The following is a 13528-nucleotide window of genomic DNA, read 5'->3' as shown; positions in this document are numbered from 1 at the left end:
TGTCATATGACGCCCGGCGATGACTTTCTTTCACTCCATCAGGGCTCGTTTATAATAGGCAGCTAGGTGGACCTGTTACGAAGGTTCTTCTTTCGCGTCTTTTTGGACAGAGCTGTTTCCCTGCAGGTATGGCGAGCGATACGATCACAAACTTGGAGTAAGTGACCACCTTACCCCTTCGTCTGTTCTCTGTTCTCGCGCAGCAAGCTAAGTCTTCGCAGCATTGTTGCCATCCCAGCCATAGGTGCAGATCCAGAGAGGGCGTGGGCTACAGATGACGCCGGATCGCCTTGGTTGACGGCAGAACTGCCCAGGTTCATCCCGAATGCGCGGGTTTTGCTCATCGACCATGGGCAATTAGACGCGGAAGACACGCTCGATACCTTAGCCACTAGGCTAATAAATCAACTACAGGAAGCGAGGAAGTCTTCGGTTCGTACCCCATCTCAGAAAGTGTTGTTTGGTTAATAATGTTGAATTCGTATAGAATCACAGGCGACCCATCTTCTTCCTGTGCCACAGCACTGGCGGAGTCGTAGCCACAACGGCGCTCGTCCAAGCCAGCCGCTCGCGCTCACCTCTAGACTCTATATTCTCCTGCTGTTACGGGATTGCATTTTTCGGAACCCCTCACTATGGCTCGAGTTACCTTTCAGCACCCGAGTTCGGTAAACCAATCCATCATCTACTACGCCTCAAACATGCCATACCCCCCGAATTACGCGACATCTTCAGGCCACGGCATGAGCAGTTGAAGCGTCTTGGGAGCCAGTTCAGAAGCATTTCTGCGGATATGAAGATATGGACTTTTCTGGAGACAGTCGACTCTGTCTTCACGATAACTGATACCGAGACTGGAAGCACGATCGATATGCACGTTCCTATCACATCCATCCGATCCGGACTATTGGGGTTCGAGCATGAGAGTGAACTGCCTCTAGCCACTGACCATGCCGGAACATCGTCGTTCAAAGGCCAGGAAGCTACTGCGAGGATGGATTTCATCAAGAGCCTCCAGTCAAGCATAGCTACGGCACTTGAACTATCTATATTGTCTGATGTGCCGCTTCAAGTGGAGCAGGAGGTAATGGTCCACGTGAATGGCTTCTACGAAGACACGGCAAGAGGCGTCAGCCGGGACTCCCCTTTGCAAATGTGGTCTACAAAAGTGCCACTCGAGCAATTCCTGGACTCTGGGCCAACAAAATGTCTAGAAGAGCGTCTCAAGCACTCAAGCAGACTATCGTCGGGAACATTAGATTCCGATACAAGTGAATTTGGTAGCAGGCCGACAAGCGCTCATGCGGACCCGTCGCGTATCGACGCTCGTCTACGGGAGCCGGACATCATCCCCCTTGAGGTTGTTCCATCGCGGCCTTCAGTCAAAAGAAGTAGAAGTTTTCTCGCCGAGCATCCTTCCCAGCAGCCTTCGCCCCGAATCCACGTCACCGAGCCAACCCCGGAAGGATATTTTGATGTCCAGTCCGAAGGCTCAGCGTCCCAGAGGCGCCTTTCTCATGATGAGTTTGGTGAAGGAGAGGCGGGCGAAGACGAACCTGAGACGGCGGAAAATCTAGGCACGATTACCCCTGGCCAAAGAAATCTCTTGTTAGTGCTATCCGTGACCATGGCAAAATCTTTGACTTATAAGAATGGTTGTATAGAACTAGTCTCTCCTCAAGATATCGAGAGTTCCTGAACGTTCCTTTCAGGGAACGTACACCGGAGGAACGACCTCGATTGGCACCCAGATTTGATAGACCCGAGCCAGGGACGGAGAGAATGATCTGGGTCCACGTCCCATACACCCATACTGATTGGGTGCCACATGTCCTGTCAAAGGTAGCCAAGGGCAAAACGAAGCAAGATTTGTAGGTGCTATCGGCCTTTTAAATTTGGCCAGTTTCAAATTCACTAACATGCTACTACTCTTATAGGTTTAGGAAGCTTGTGAACAATGAGAACTGGTTCTCGAATTTCATAACAGCTCGTCATTTGGAGCCACATGCGCGATATGTACGCCCGGATTGTATTCATTTTAAGATGGATTCCCCACCAATAAAAGACTCAGAGCCTCATGATCCTCAATTAGCGCTCTATGTAAGTTTTCAGACATACTTCGGATTTTGTAATCAACGGCTAACGAGGTTCTATAGCTACCATACGTATGTATTCATGTCGTTCTCTACCCGGACAATCTGCTAACGATAACAGCTCCACTGGGACACATACTGGAACCTCCTACAGCGCCGAAGAGTAATCGAAGATCGACTAAGACAAGGAAGATCCCGCCCTGTTCCAGATGATATATCACGATCTAGCCTAGAGTCGAAACTGATATGGAAATACCTAGGCAACGAACCCCCAATCCACATCCGCCGGACGTTGGACCAGTTTGGATATCCCAATTTGCGTTCCACCGTGGCACGAGACGACGATCAGATGCTCTGGAAGCGGACGAGAAAAGTCATTAACCTTAATGATGAGCTCGGAGATTCGATTCCACTGAGCGAGGGACTGGATCCTCAAAGCCCCGTGTTCGTGGATGGCAAGGTGCTTATGGTTGACCAGCTCTGGCTCTGGGTCGTGGATCGGAACACGGTCGTTACGTTCTTCCCTAAGCAGGAGCCTACTACCGTCGAAGGGAAGTTCTACGAGCAGACGAATCTGTTCAACAGTATCTACAACGAGCTCAACGGCGACCTTGCAAGCCGTTTCGAAACGGCTGGTGACCTCGCAGCTCTGATTGTACAGCATGCTGTTACGGTTCTTCTCAGCAGCACCTTGCATAGTGATCTCCAGATCTTGCGCATCTTTGAAGAGTCAATCAGTATCCTGGTACGTAGCTAGCTCACAACGCCATAATCAATCCAGATACAACAAGCTAACCAAACTCAACAGACCGAACTGACAACCAAATCTTTCAAGCAATTTCGCAATAGAGGCTTCGTTACTAGGCCAGCGGAATATAATAAAACACCTGAAGGACGGATCATGACTGCAGAGGAACGTGAGGAGCGAGACCGTGAATTAGCACTCCAAAACCGAAACGATCTCTCTTCAATGCTGGAGTTGAGGGATATAGTGGATGAGCTGGGGACGGTCATGAAACTGCTCGAACAGCAAACTACCACCATCAACGATATGTCCAAGTACTTCGAACATAGAGGGTATGGCAAGAGCTTCACTGCTGGCTCTCTCAAGAAGTTGGATGAATATCATACTCATATCTCGGAGATGAGGGAGAATGCTATTGTAGCCCAGAAAGCTGTATGTACTACACTACTCACACTACCTGTTTTGTCATAACTAACGCCATCTAGGTGGAAAACCTTCTCGACGTGAAGCAGAAACAAGCCAACGTCGACGAAGCAAAGCTAGCTAGATGGGAGGCAGAAGTGACGCAGAGTCAATCGCGCGCCGTCATGGTCTTCACCATCTTCACGGTCATGTAAGTCGCGCCCAAACGCCCTTATCCCATGTACTATTTCTAATCGTGGTTACTTTCATGTGCAGCTTCCTACCACTCTCCTTCTTCACCTCCCTCTTCGGCATCAATGCCCGAGAATGGAGCGGCGAGCCGACGAACCTCACCTTACGAACTATGCTCACTATTTCCGGTACGCCCTTCTCCCTTCCATTCCTCCCCACTTCCTCCGTTGATCCTAATAAAACTATCTATAGGCCCAACCTCCATAGCCGTAATCGTCTCCGCCCTCCTAATAGCCTTCAGCGAGCGCCTCCGTGACACGCTCCTCAAATTTCAAAAGATCCTCTTCGGCCTCTGCAAGGATCTAATCTTCCGCCCGCTCTCTACCCTCTTCCACGGCAACTACAAATCACCCCGGAACAGCAAGACCTCGCTCGCATCGACCACCAAGACAGGTAAGACATCGCGCATGAGCGATCGCGTCAGCCGATACCTCGCCTCCTGGCGGTATCGGGGCGACATGGAAGAGGACTTCTGGAGGCGGGATGACGAGACGGAGAAAGAGAAGGGCGGGTATAGTACTAGCAGTGCGACGACTGCTAGTAATTTGGCTGGTGTTGTTGGGAGGAGGACGGATGGTGCGGGTATGACGCTGCCGTCTGTGCTTGTTTCTGAGGCGAGTGGGGGTGGGCATTGGCATGGGGCTAATGGGAATGGGTATGGGAATGGGCATGGGGTGCATATGGATAGGATGAGGGGCGGGTTGGAGGGGATGGTGAAGGAGAGGGATATTGCATAGAAGCTATGGAAAGAGACTAGGATGCTTCGGATTTTGGCATACCATAGCGGTGCGAATATGTATATAACGAGATAATGACTTTCTTCGAATGACGACCGATTATGGCCTGTGATGGATTCCCCGGACGTAGTAATCCCTCGATTTGAAGATTTATAATGTAGTAATATGACTTTTTACAACGCAAAGAGGTTGAAATGACACAGTAAGAATTGTTAAAGGATATAGTACAGACTCCCCTGACTTTTGATGCCAATAAGGTAGAGTGGAGATGATAACCAACAGAGTGAGTAGAGACAATAGGAGGTATAGGATATAGGAGGGTTGAGAAGTCAGGATGAGTAATACAAGGACATGTAACACATTAAAGACATAAGGAAATAATACAGAAATAGAGATCTCAAAACATATCAGGGATAACTGCCCATTGTATGCAAAGACACGCTCGAAAGAAAACCTCTAATGAAAAAACACCGATATGGGTACAATATGAGACGACGGGAAAGGTTAAGCAGCTTAGAACATGCCACCACCCATGCCGCCCATACCACCCATACCACCCATGCCGCCAGCAGGGGCAGCGGGGCCCTTCTCCTCGGGAGCCTCAACGATGGCAACCTCGGTGGTACCGAGGAGGGAGGAGACACCGGAGGCGTCAACGAGAGCGGTGCGGACGACCTTGAGGGGATCGACGATACCGGCGGCGATCATGTCGACGTACTCGCCCTTGGAGCTGTCGAAACCACGGTTGAAGTCCTTGGAGAACTCATCGGTCAGCTTGCCGACAATGACGCTGCCCTCGAGACCAGCGTTCTCGACAATGGTGCGAGCAGGGCGGGTGATGGCGCTCTTGACGATGCTGACACCGAGTTGCTGGTCGAAGTTGGCGGGCTTAACGTTCTCAAGACCGTTGGCGGAGGCCTTGAGGAGAGCGGTACCACCACCGGGGAGGATACCCTCCTCGACGGCAGCGCGGGTGGCGTTGAGAGCATCAACAACACGGTCCTTCTTCTCACCGACCTCAACCTCGGAAGCACCACCAACCTTGATGACGGCAACACCGCCGGAGAGCTTGGCGAGACGCTCCTGGAGCTTCTCCTTCTCGTACTCGGAGGTGGTGGGGTCAGCCATGACACCACGGATCTGCTCGCAGCGCTGAGCGATAGAGTCCTTGCTGCCCTCACCGTTCAGGATGATGGTGTCTTCCTTGGTGATGGTGATGGCACCGGTGGAACCGAGCATGTCGGGAGTAAGCTTCTCAAGCTTGATGTCGAGCTCGTCGGAGAAGACGGTACCGTTGGTGAGGACACCAAGGTCACCGAGGATGCTCTTGCGGTTGTCGCCGAAACCGGGAGCCTTGACGGCAGCAACCTGGAGCTGACCACGGAGCTTGTTCAGAATGCAGACGGCGAGAGCCTCGCCCTCAATGTCCTCGGCGATGATAACCAGAGGGCGGCGGAGAGTGGTAGAAGCCTCAAGGGCAGGGATGATGTCCTGGACAGCGGAGATCTTCTTCTCGGAGAGGAGGATCAAGGGCTTCTCGAACTCAACCTTCTGGGACTTGGCGTCGGTGATGAAGTAGGGGGAGGTGTAACCGCGGTCGAAACGCATACCCTCAGTAACCTCGAGCTCGTCCTCAAGGGTCTTGCCCTCCTTGACGGTGATGACACCCTCCTTGCCAACACGCTCCATGGCGGTGGAGATGAGCTTGCCGACGTGGATATCGCCGTTAGCGGAGATGGTAGCGACCTGGGCGATTTCCTCCCCGGTAGTGATGTCACGCTTGTTCTGCTGGAGGTAGTCTACAGCAGCCTCAACGGCAGCCTGAATACCGCGGCGGAGGTCCATGGGGTTGCAACCCGCAGCAACGTTCTTGACGGTCTCGGAGAAGATAGCACGGGCGAGGACAGTAGCGGTGGTGGTACCGTCACCGGCGAGTTCGTTGGTCTTGGAAGCGACATCCTGGAGTAGACGAGCACCGAGGTTCTCGAACTTGTCCTGGAGCTGAACAGCCTTGGCGACAGTCACACCATCTAATCATGTCAGTACCGAATTTTGAACTCGTGGCAGACAATTTCGTGAGAGAATGGGGATGAAATTGATGACTAAAGCGCGGACGTACCCTTGGTGATCTTGGGGGAGCCGTAGGGAGACTCGATCAGGACGTTGCGACCCTTGGGACCGAGAGTAGATGTGACAGCCTTGGCGAGTGTGTCGACACCCTTGAGGAGCTGAGCGCGAGCTTCGACGCCGAACTTGAGCTCCTACTCTTTCGTTAGCAACCTTCTGGGGCTGGCCCGGGACTTGCGGAAGGCCAATCGAGAGCTTGCAGGCCGTCAATTGCAATCGCAATTGGGTTCAGTTTGGCATACCTTGTGGGCAAACCGTTGCTGCTGGAGGTTCAGGCCAGTGGGCTTGGAGAAAGCGGCGCGCTTGGAAGCAGCAGAGAGGACCGAGGTCCGGGAAGAGAGAGCTCGCTGCATGTTGACTAGGGAGAAAGGGAGAATAGACAATTAAAACAAGACAAAATCGAAGGTCAAGCTACACAAGTAATCTGTCCGATCAAAACTCCCGGAGCAGAACGGATGCAGAGAAGAAGGAGGATGGAAAAACAAGAGGAGAGGAGGATAAGAAGGTGAGAGATGAAGCCAAAGTCTCGAAAATTTTCCAGGCCTTTCTCGATCTCCAGATTTCTTGGCGGCAGAAGCTCCTAGAAGGTCACGTGGCTTCTCCATACTGGACATATCCGAGGGAAATCCTCGGGTTGTCGGAACGATCTATCAACCGTCTCGATCTACCTGACGTTCTCTTACGTATATTCCTCATTTGAAGGCTTTAATTGCTCTATACGTCAAAGATAGATGCATCCTTTTTTTAGAATTTTCAATAAACACAGGCGCTAAACTTTTTGACTATATTGCGCAGGCTTATGTGACCCTCAATAATCAGGGTACGCTGAATGTGCTCCAGAAAACAAAGCAAAAGCATGTCAAGTGTAAATTTCGGCAAATTGGTCTGCTTCTGTCGCACAGATTTACCCTGTTATCAGTCCATCAGACCATACCAGCTCCTCAGATTTTCCAAAACAGGCCCAATCTTATAACGCTTGACCGTGACTGAATTGAACCCCAGGGAGCGATCCGGGGCTGCCATGTTCAGGGAAAGAGTTTGTGATGATACCGACGACTGAGGACGGATCCATCTGCGCATCACCAATGGCCCATTGCTCCTGGGGTAGGGTCATGGCATTGCCACCGGAATCAAACTGTCCCATTTCTTGAAACGCGGGTGCAGCTTCATCAAATCTCGTTGAAGGAGCGTGATTACCAGTGTGAGTTGTCGCAGTGTAGTCATAGCTGTAATTGAAGTTATCGAAGAACGCTGGGTTTCCGAAGGCGGCATTGGGAAACCCGCAGTATGATTCCAATGATCCAGGCTCCGCGAGGGACTCTTCCATCTGAATCAAATTATTCTCAGTGACTGACTTCTTCATGACGGGTTCCTCCATGAATGAATATAACTCCGTGCCAGGCTCAACTTTCAGTTGTCCCCCTGAATAAACCTCGGGCGCCCAGTTCGGCTTCTGGGGTGAGGATGCCCTGGACACGGTGCTTTTCGCTAACTTGATAAGAAAGGGCTTAGGACACTTGTAGGTGACGATCTTGCTTGGGGGTTGCGGAGTTGCTGAGAGAGGTCGTTCCTTGTGTTTGTCGTTGGGCAACTCGAGGAACGATGCCCCAGCTGCTACTCTGTCCGAGTCGCCATCGTCATCGTCGGAGACATCAATATACTCCACATCGGACTCTTCTCGGCATTGAGCTCGAGTTCTCTTCCTCTTTTGGCCAGCCTTGCGTTGTGCTGAGGCTCCGTGCTCCAGCCATTCCTCGTCCGAGCTGCAAGAGGCGCGAGTACTCTTGTGGCTTGCTGTAGTCGTTGTCCTTGCTGTCTTTAAGTAATTGCCGCATGCGCCTCTTTTTAAAGGAGGAGGGACCTCTTTCTTTGCTTGAACGCGACGGGCTCGGATCTTTGCCAGATGCTGGACAATGGCGCCCTCTGAGAGTTTGTGGCCCATGGTTTTTGCGACATCGTCCCACGGTATCTTGACCGAATTCATGTTGCATACTGACTGTATGGTCAGAAGAAGGAGTTCATCCAAATCCTCTATGAACATGAGATAATAGTCAGTAAATTGTCTCTGACGCGACCTGAAGCTATATGAAGACAGTTTGTTGTACCATTCCAGCGCACAATTGTGCGCTTCTTTGGCCTGGCCAGGCTTTGCTTGCTCATTTGGTTGATGTAATGACGGAGAGCTGGAATGTGTGAGATGTTTTGGATAGGAATACTTCAGTCGGGTTGAGGCGAAAGTTGCGGATTACATGTAATAAAGAGGATTCTAAACGCTGAGTATTTCAAGCCAAGGCTATTGGAATAGAACCTGAGCGGAAGTGAGCGTTAATAGGTACGTAGGTATGAGAGTGAAGCATCAATTGTATGAGAGATAGAAAATGAAGGATAATAAACAAACTGAGGTTAGGTTCAAGTAAAGGAAAGAAGAGATAGGAAGGGAACGAAGGGTACTGAGAGATGACGGAGGTAGAGTTGAGGGCGAGTATCTAAAGGTGGGTGGATGAGGAAGCAAACAAGACAAAGTGTACTGACCTCACCCCGTAATCTGAGTTATGAAGCCTTTCAATGTAAGTTGTTTTTTGGTATTTAGATAGACTTGTACAAGATAGCTGCACTCGCAAGCTAATACTCGTCTTTACGGGTACAGCTCAAGTGGACTTCGAGGAACTGTAAAGCAAGCTACTCAGGGATTCTAGTAACGGATCTATGTCTAAAGAATGATAATGCTAGCAGAATTATAATCAGAAAGCTGCTAGCAAGTCTACAGTTATTATCCGGTTCTCTCTGGATGTTTCAAGTTGAGATTGGCTCCATCACATTTTGATCCATTTTTCGCAGCCTCTAGCAAAAAAATTTGACATCTGGGATAGTATCTAATCAGAACTGACTAGTGTCATGTAAAGTAAATCCCAAAAAGGTGCTGCATGGCATGTTTTGCTCTAATTTCATCGTGCGAGATCGTCGAAGTATATCCTAGCAATGTTATTGGTGGCTGCTACTTACCAGTCACGTGCAAAAATCACATGACCTTGGTCCCGGTCCTCCGAACCCGACTCAGGAAAGCATCACATCCCGATTGTTCCCTTGTACATTGAAACCTCCATCCTCCTCACACAGTCAAGATGGTCTTCGCGTGGAAATCCGCTGGTCTGACGTACGCGGCCCCTTCATATTTGTCCGCACTGTTCAATTTTGCGACGCCGCTGACATTGCCCGAACTTTTTAGCTACAACCGCTACCTGGCCGTCGCTGCTCGCGCGGTCCGCCGCTCTCTCCAGGACGGTCCTCGTCTCGCTGCCGAGCGCCGCGGCAACATGGACCTGCGTTTCGCTAAGTGGGAGGTCCGTATATCCTTTTCTACGCACGCCGATACGGAATTCCAGGACACACTGACTAACCGGGCTTCGGAAACAGAACGGCAAGCAGGGTGAGGTCAAGAACCTTGCCGAGGCCAACGACCAGGCTCTCGCTGCCCAGGCTGAGAAGAAATAAGCGTTCTCCATAAACCCTCGGCTTCGCGGCGAATAGTTGTACTTTAGGACGTTGGGACATACCTACGGGGAGGTGAAAGCCGAATGCAGGGGAGGACAGAATCTTGTAACGATATGGCCTGTCAATAAGATATCAATAGAAGGGATATTTCCCTCCTGTCCGCAATTCCGGAATAGAATCATATCTCCGTTCCCCCCTCGAAGCTTGCGGCACATAAACGTAGACACTTTTGTATGCCACTGTCCGCTTCCAGGCTCTCGCTGGTCGGCAGGTTTTCGCAGTCCGCCCGAACACTCCACTCCCCGCCATCCCCTCACTCAACCTTTCCTCCTCACCATCTCCTAGACTGACGCCACATTTCGTTGTTTTGTGGATCGAGCAGCTGGCTGCGGATGATCACTCTTCCTCATGCTGCCAGATACCCAAGTCCGAGCTCCAACGACGCGAATCGTTTCGCAGTCTGTTGTCCCACGCGACATCACCGAGGAGTTTACGCAAGCTGCATCGAGTAAGTTACCACCGGAGCTGTTCTCCATGCCAGACCACATCGATGTAGAGCTCCGCTAACTTCCTCCTTTCTCTTAGAATTGAAAACCGGACAGCTTGTCAAAGATGAGTACTTTACGCTTTTCGAGGCCGTGGGCGCGCTGGAGGTAAGCCGCAATGATCTACGCTCTTGCGCACTGTGCCCGAATGAAGGTGATTGTTGACCTAATGAGTACGCTGCTTTGACAGATCATGGACCCCAAAATGGACAGCGGGTACCTCGGTCCTGAAGAGAAAGGAAAGGGTTTAGAGGATGACTACGATGTCTTGCGCGATCTAGCGCCGGAGGAAGTTGTATGGATCATGGACGAGCTGCTTTGCCATGAGGTGCGTTGGCAACTGAGACCACCACACGCTTTGAACTGTGCTAACTGGGATTACGAACTGCAGATGGCATGGCATAGGGGCCACCCGCTCTCGCAAACCCTCTTCACCTCGATCTACCTCGATAAGCTTCTTTGGCCTATACCGCGAACATTTGACGACACTCATTTCGGACGCAGCGGCCTTAGTACAAACCAACGGATACCGGACCTTGTACATATAGTGCTGCGCGCATATTGCCTTGCGCTGATTAAGTGCTGCGACTTTGTCCATGCGCGGGTGACCTCGGAGTTTTACTACGAGGTTAGTTGATATCCTACACTGCAAATTGAGCGACTTTTACTGATCTCTGTTGAACTCACACAGGAAGAGGATTTCAGCACACAGCTCTACAACCGTACATTACTATCGCATTTTGAATACGAACGTTTCCCCAATGTCTTGAAACAGGCGATTTCTTGGATCGACGGACAAGACACGATAGACGCAGCAGTGAAAAGCGCTATAAAGTCTCGATTACAATTCCGTCAAGAGTTTCTTGCGGGTCTGCAGCAGGATATCAATATCGTGGAGACGAGGTCCGTGGACAAGCTGGAGTCTTGTCTGTCAATCATACCTGCCCTGAAAGAGTCGAGCAATATGAGTCGGCCTGTCCCTGAATCTTTCAGCTGGAAGATACAAAGAAGATTAGCGAGTACAGTACCTCCGCGGCCAGTGGTTAAGATCAGCTTTGAGGATGCGCTGGCGCATCTCAAACGGCTTTGCCAGGACGGAATCCACATCAACCAATTATTGGATTACAGAGGGCCATATAATCTTAAAGTAAGCCTCGTTGCACCCACTGATCCTGCCATTGCTGATTGTTTAGGTGGCTGTTTGGACTCTTCTTTCTCGTAAACCGCAACCATCAGTGTACATCCGATCCCTTATCCAGACCATCATCCTGAACAGATCAACTGTACTTGGAGCTCTTCCAGTCAAACAGTTCCTCTACGACGAGCTGGCGGCGCTTGTTCTTCCCTCCAGTATCTTACTCGAGGCAAGTCTGGACGAAACCGAAGTGCCTTCAGACCCTCGTTTTCAGATTGCCCAGTTGATGGACGGTTTCGTCAGGCGTTTCTCTCAGGTACGCACTATCTTTCCACTGCTTGTAATTATTAATCGGATATTGATATATTAACTCAAAAACAGCCGTTTGTTGATACATTCCGAAGTGCTTGTTTGAACCGCTGCCGTATTCGCCGCACAGTCTGTCATACCCTTGCGGATTGGGATAATCTGCAAATGGAGGTATGTAACAACAATGGCAGACATGAACACGGCTAACTGTCAATAGGCCGAGGATCTCGACGAACAACTTCGATTCTTGAGTGAAGAGCCGCCATTGGAACTTCCAAACGGAGACACTACATACTCTTACCCTCTTAGTAGCTGGGCCTACCACCAGAAGCTGATCCAATTCCGACTCATTCTCCAAGTTGGATTTGAACTATCCATATACGCCCCAGAGGAGCTAGCCGGAATGTACTGGTACTTATCGCACATCTGCTCAACACATCTCGGACATATTGATCGAATTCGAACGTTCATCCTCACGGCAATACAACGGAACCGACGCTCCCTGGCTAAACATGCCACTCTTAGAAAATCATTCCTCCTCTTCGACCGACTCACGACGCATATCGTCGCCATCGACGCCTTGGCAATATCCTTACATGCCCTCTACGTCCTTCTTTCTCGTCATAAAGTCCTTCCAACCGCCTCCGGGCCTAATGCATACTCGAACGACCAATTCCGGTACGAGCTTCGCATGAAGCCCTTCCTTCAAATCACGCTCCCCGAACTAGTACCCTACGAAGAATACAACCGAGAAGCTACACTGCAAGGTGATAGCGATGAAGTTGTCCTGGAGCGCGCAATGAAAGCCATTGGGGAAGCTCGCAAGGCGTGGGAAGCCACGCTTGCCAACGGGCCGTTCGATGATTTCAATGACGAAAAGCCCAACGCACCTGCCATTGAAGAAGACTGGAAACGCGATGTGAAGGATACAATGCGCGCCTGTATCGGCGCCAGCATTGCCATTGAAACCGTGAAGAAGGCAATTGCTGCCTCTAAAGCCGCGGAGCCGCTTAACCTTCAAGTCAACATTCCCGAAGCGGGCTCTAAGTCTCGCTGGCATGACTGGTGGGCCATTCCGCAGATCTCACAGGTGCAGCCCCAGACTACAAAGCCATGAGCATTCCCCGTTCAAGTACTAGATAGACATTTAATTCGCGCGGAGACGTTTCCCAGCCCTATTTTTCAGCAGTGAGTCATCACAATACAATAGAGAGCGGGGTGCTTGGGGCACTATTTGTTTTATTAGAGATGATAACGACGACTATGTGTACTAGAAGAGACAATAGAACCTGCATTGGACGGATATGTTTTGGCAGTCGAGAGCTGACAGGTATACTGGGCCCGACGGGGCTCGAGCCGAGACTTTGGAAATCGGACCGACGAACCACACGCGCAACCTCTCCACTTTCCACGATGACTTCACCATCTCAGCGACAACAAGCGTCCGATGGCCGACCCAGTTGGTTTCTCGCATCACGAGTATTATCGCTAGATCTTTGTCAATAATTGTCATCTCGGTCTACCAAATATCTGCGAATAGTCCATTTCGGGGGAGCTGCAGTCTTGGCAATCGCTTCTGAGCACAGACGCTACTGGAATTCCGCAAGCACGGCAACAACGCAGCTTCTTTGCATTCTCTCGCTGGGTATTGGTAAAAAGGCAGATCAAGCTAAAAGTGCCGCCTGTCTTCC

The 13528-nt window shown here is 50.7% G+C and overlaps 5 protein-coding genes across 5 annotated transcripts; 3 read left to right on the top strand and 2 right to left on the bottom strand.

The window, feature by feature from the left end:
* Window positions 1–128: 128 nt before the first annotated feature.
* On the top strand, window positions 129–4229 carry BDW74DRAFT_173767 (uncharacterized protein; the record flags this gene model as incomplete). The annotated part of the gene is made up of 11 exons (XM_073727869.1): window positions 129–157; window positions 222–432; window positions 488–1608; window positions 1665–1871; window positions 1938–2100; window positions 2157–2165; window positions 2215–2838; window positions 2902–3270; window positions 3324–3451; window positions 3517–3620; window positions 3685–4229. The coding sequence occupies 11 exons, from the start codon at window positions 129–131 to the stop codon at window positions 4227–4229; spliced, it is 3510 nt and encodes a 1169-aa protein (XP_073589034.1).
* Window positions 4230–4308: 79 nt separating this feature from the next.
* On the bottom strand, window positions 4309–6854 carry hsp60 (chaperone ATPase HSP60). The gene is made up of 3 exons (XM_073723106.1): window positions 6599–6854; window positions 6349–6490; window positions 4309–6259 (listed from the first exon to the last, which is right to left on the bottom strand). Exons 1-3 carry the CDS (start codon window positions 6707–6709, stop codon window positions 4743–4745), a joined length of 1770 nt encoding a protein of 589 aa, XP_073589033.1. The 5' UTR covers window positions 6710–6854; the 3' UTR covers window positions 4309–4742.
* A 469-nt stretch (window positions 6855–7323) lies between these two features.
* BDW74DRAFT_173765 (uncharacterized protein) lies at window positions 7324–8340 on the bottom strand (the record flags this gene model as incomplete). The annotated part of the gene is made up of 1 exon (XM_073727868.1): window positions 7324–8340. The coding sequence occupies one exon, from the start codon at window positions 8338–8340 to the stop codon at window positions 7324–7326; it is 1017 nt and encodes a 338-aa protein (XP_073589032.1).
* A 1101-nt stretch (window positions 8341–9441) lies between these two features.
* On the top strand, window positions 9442–10043 carry BDW74DRAFT_144840 (ATP synthase subunit epsilon family protein). The gene is made up of 3 exons (XM_073723105.1): window positions 9442–9510; window positions 9583–9697; window positions 9771–10043. Exons 1-3 carry the CDS (start codon window positions 9479–9481, stop codon window positions 9846–9848), a joined length of 225 nt encoding a protein of 74 aa, XP_073589031.1. The 5' UTR covers window positions 9442–9478; the 3' UTR covers window positions 9849–10043.
* A 156-nt stretch (window positions 10044–10199) lies between these two features.
* On the top strand, window positions 10200–13063 carry BDW74DRAFT_144836 (N-alpha-acetyltransferase 35, NatC auxiliary subunit). Its single transcript, XM_073723104.1, has 8 exons — window positions 10200–10356; window positions 10434–10501; window positions 10584–10721; window positions 10785–11021; window positions 11085–11540; window positions 11587–11844; window positions 11910–12008; window positions 12055–13063. Exons 1-8 carry the CDS (start codon window positions 10257–10259, stop codon window positions 12952–12954), a joined length of 2256 nt encoding a protein of 751 aa, XP_073589030.1. The 5' UTR covers window positions 10200–10256; the 3' UTR covers window positions 12955–13063.
* The last annotated feature ends 465 nt before the right edge of the window (window positions 13064–13528 follow it).

Source organism: Aspergillus multicolor (genome assembly GCF_047715735.1).
Source record: "Aspergillus multicolor strain CBS 133.54 unplaced genomic scaffold BDW74scaffold_2, whole genome shotgun sequence".
Taxonomy (NCBI): domain Eukaryota; kingdom Fungi; phylum Ascomycota; class Eurotiomycetes; order Eurotiales; family Aspergillaceae; genus Aspergillus; species Aspergillus multicolor.
This window is presented reverse-complemented; position numbering and strand designations above follow the sequence as displayed.

What these genes read in the sequence shown, in the direction of transcription:
- BDW74DRAFT_144840 (XM_073723105.1), top strand. Translation starts at nt 9,479, where the DNA reads ATGGTCTTCGCGTGGAAATCCGCTGGTCTGAC. An exon ending in TGGAAATCCGCTGGTCTGAC is followed by an intron (nt 9,511 to 9,582) that starts GTACGCGGCCCC and finishes CGAACTTTTTAG; the next exon opens with CTACAACCGCTACCTGGCCG. An exon ending in TGCGTTTCGCTAAGTGGGAG is followed by an intron (nt 9,698 to 9,770) that starts GTCCGTATATCC and finishes CTTCGGAAACAG; the next exon opens with AACGGCAAGCAGGGTGAGGT.
- BDW74DRAFT_144836 (XM_073723104.1), top strand. Translation starts at nt 10,257, where the DNA reads ATGCTGCCAGATACCCAAGTCCGAGCTCCAACGACGCGAATCGTTTCG. An exon ending in ACGAGCTGCTTTGCCATGAG is followed by an intron (nt 10,722 to 10,784) that starts GTGCGTTGGCAA and finishes TACGAACTGCAG; the next exon opens with ATGGCATGGCATAGGGGCCA. An exon ending in GAGGGCCATATAATCTTAAA is followed by an intron (nt 11,541 to 11,586) that starts GTAAGCCTCGTT and finishes CTGATTGTTTAG; the next exon opens with GTGGCTGTTTGGACTCTTCT.
- hsp60 (XM_073723106.1), bottom strand. Translation starts at nt 6,709, where the DNA reads ATGCAGCGAGCTCTCTCTTCCCGGACCTCGGTCCTCTCTGCTGCTTCC. An exon ending in AGCAACGGTTTGCCCACAAG is followed by an intron (nt 6,491 to 6,598) that starts GTATGCCAAACT and finishes ACGAAAGAGTAG; the next exon opens with GAGCTCAAGTTCGGCGTCGA. An exon ending in CTCCCCCAAGATCACCAAGG is followed by an intron (nt 6,260 to 6,348) that starts GTACGTCCGCGC and finishes TGACATGATTAG; the next exon opens with ATGGTGTGACTGTCGCCAAG.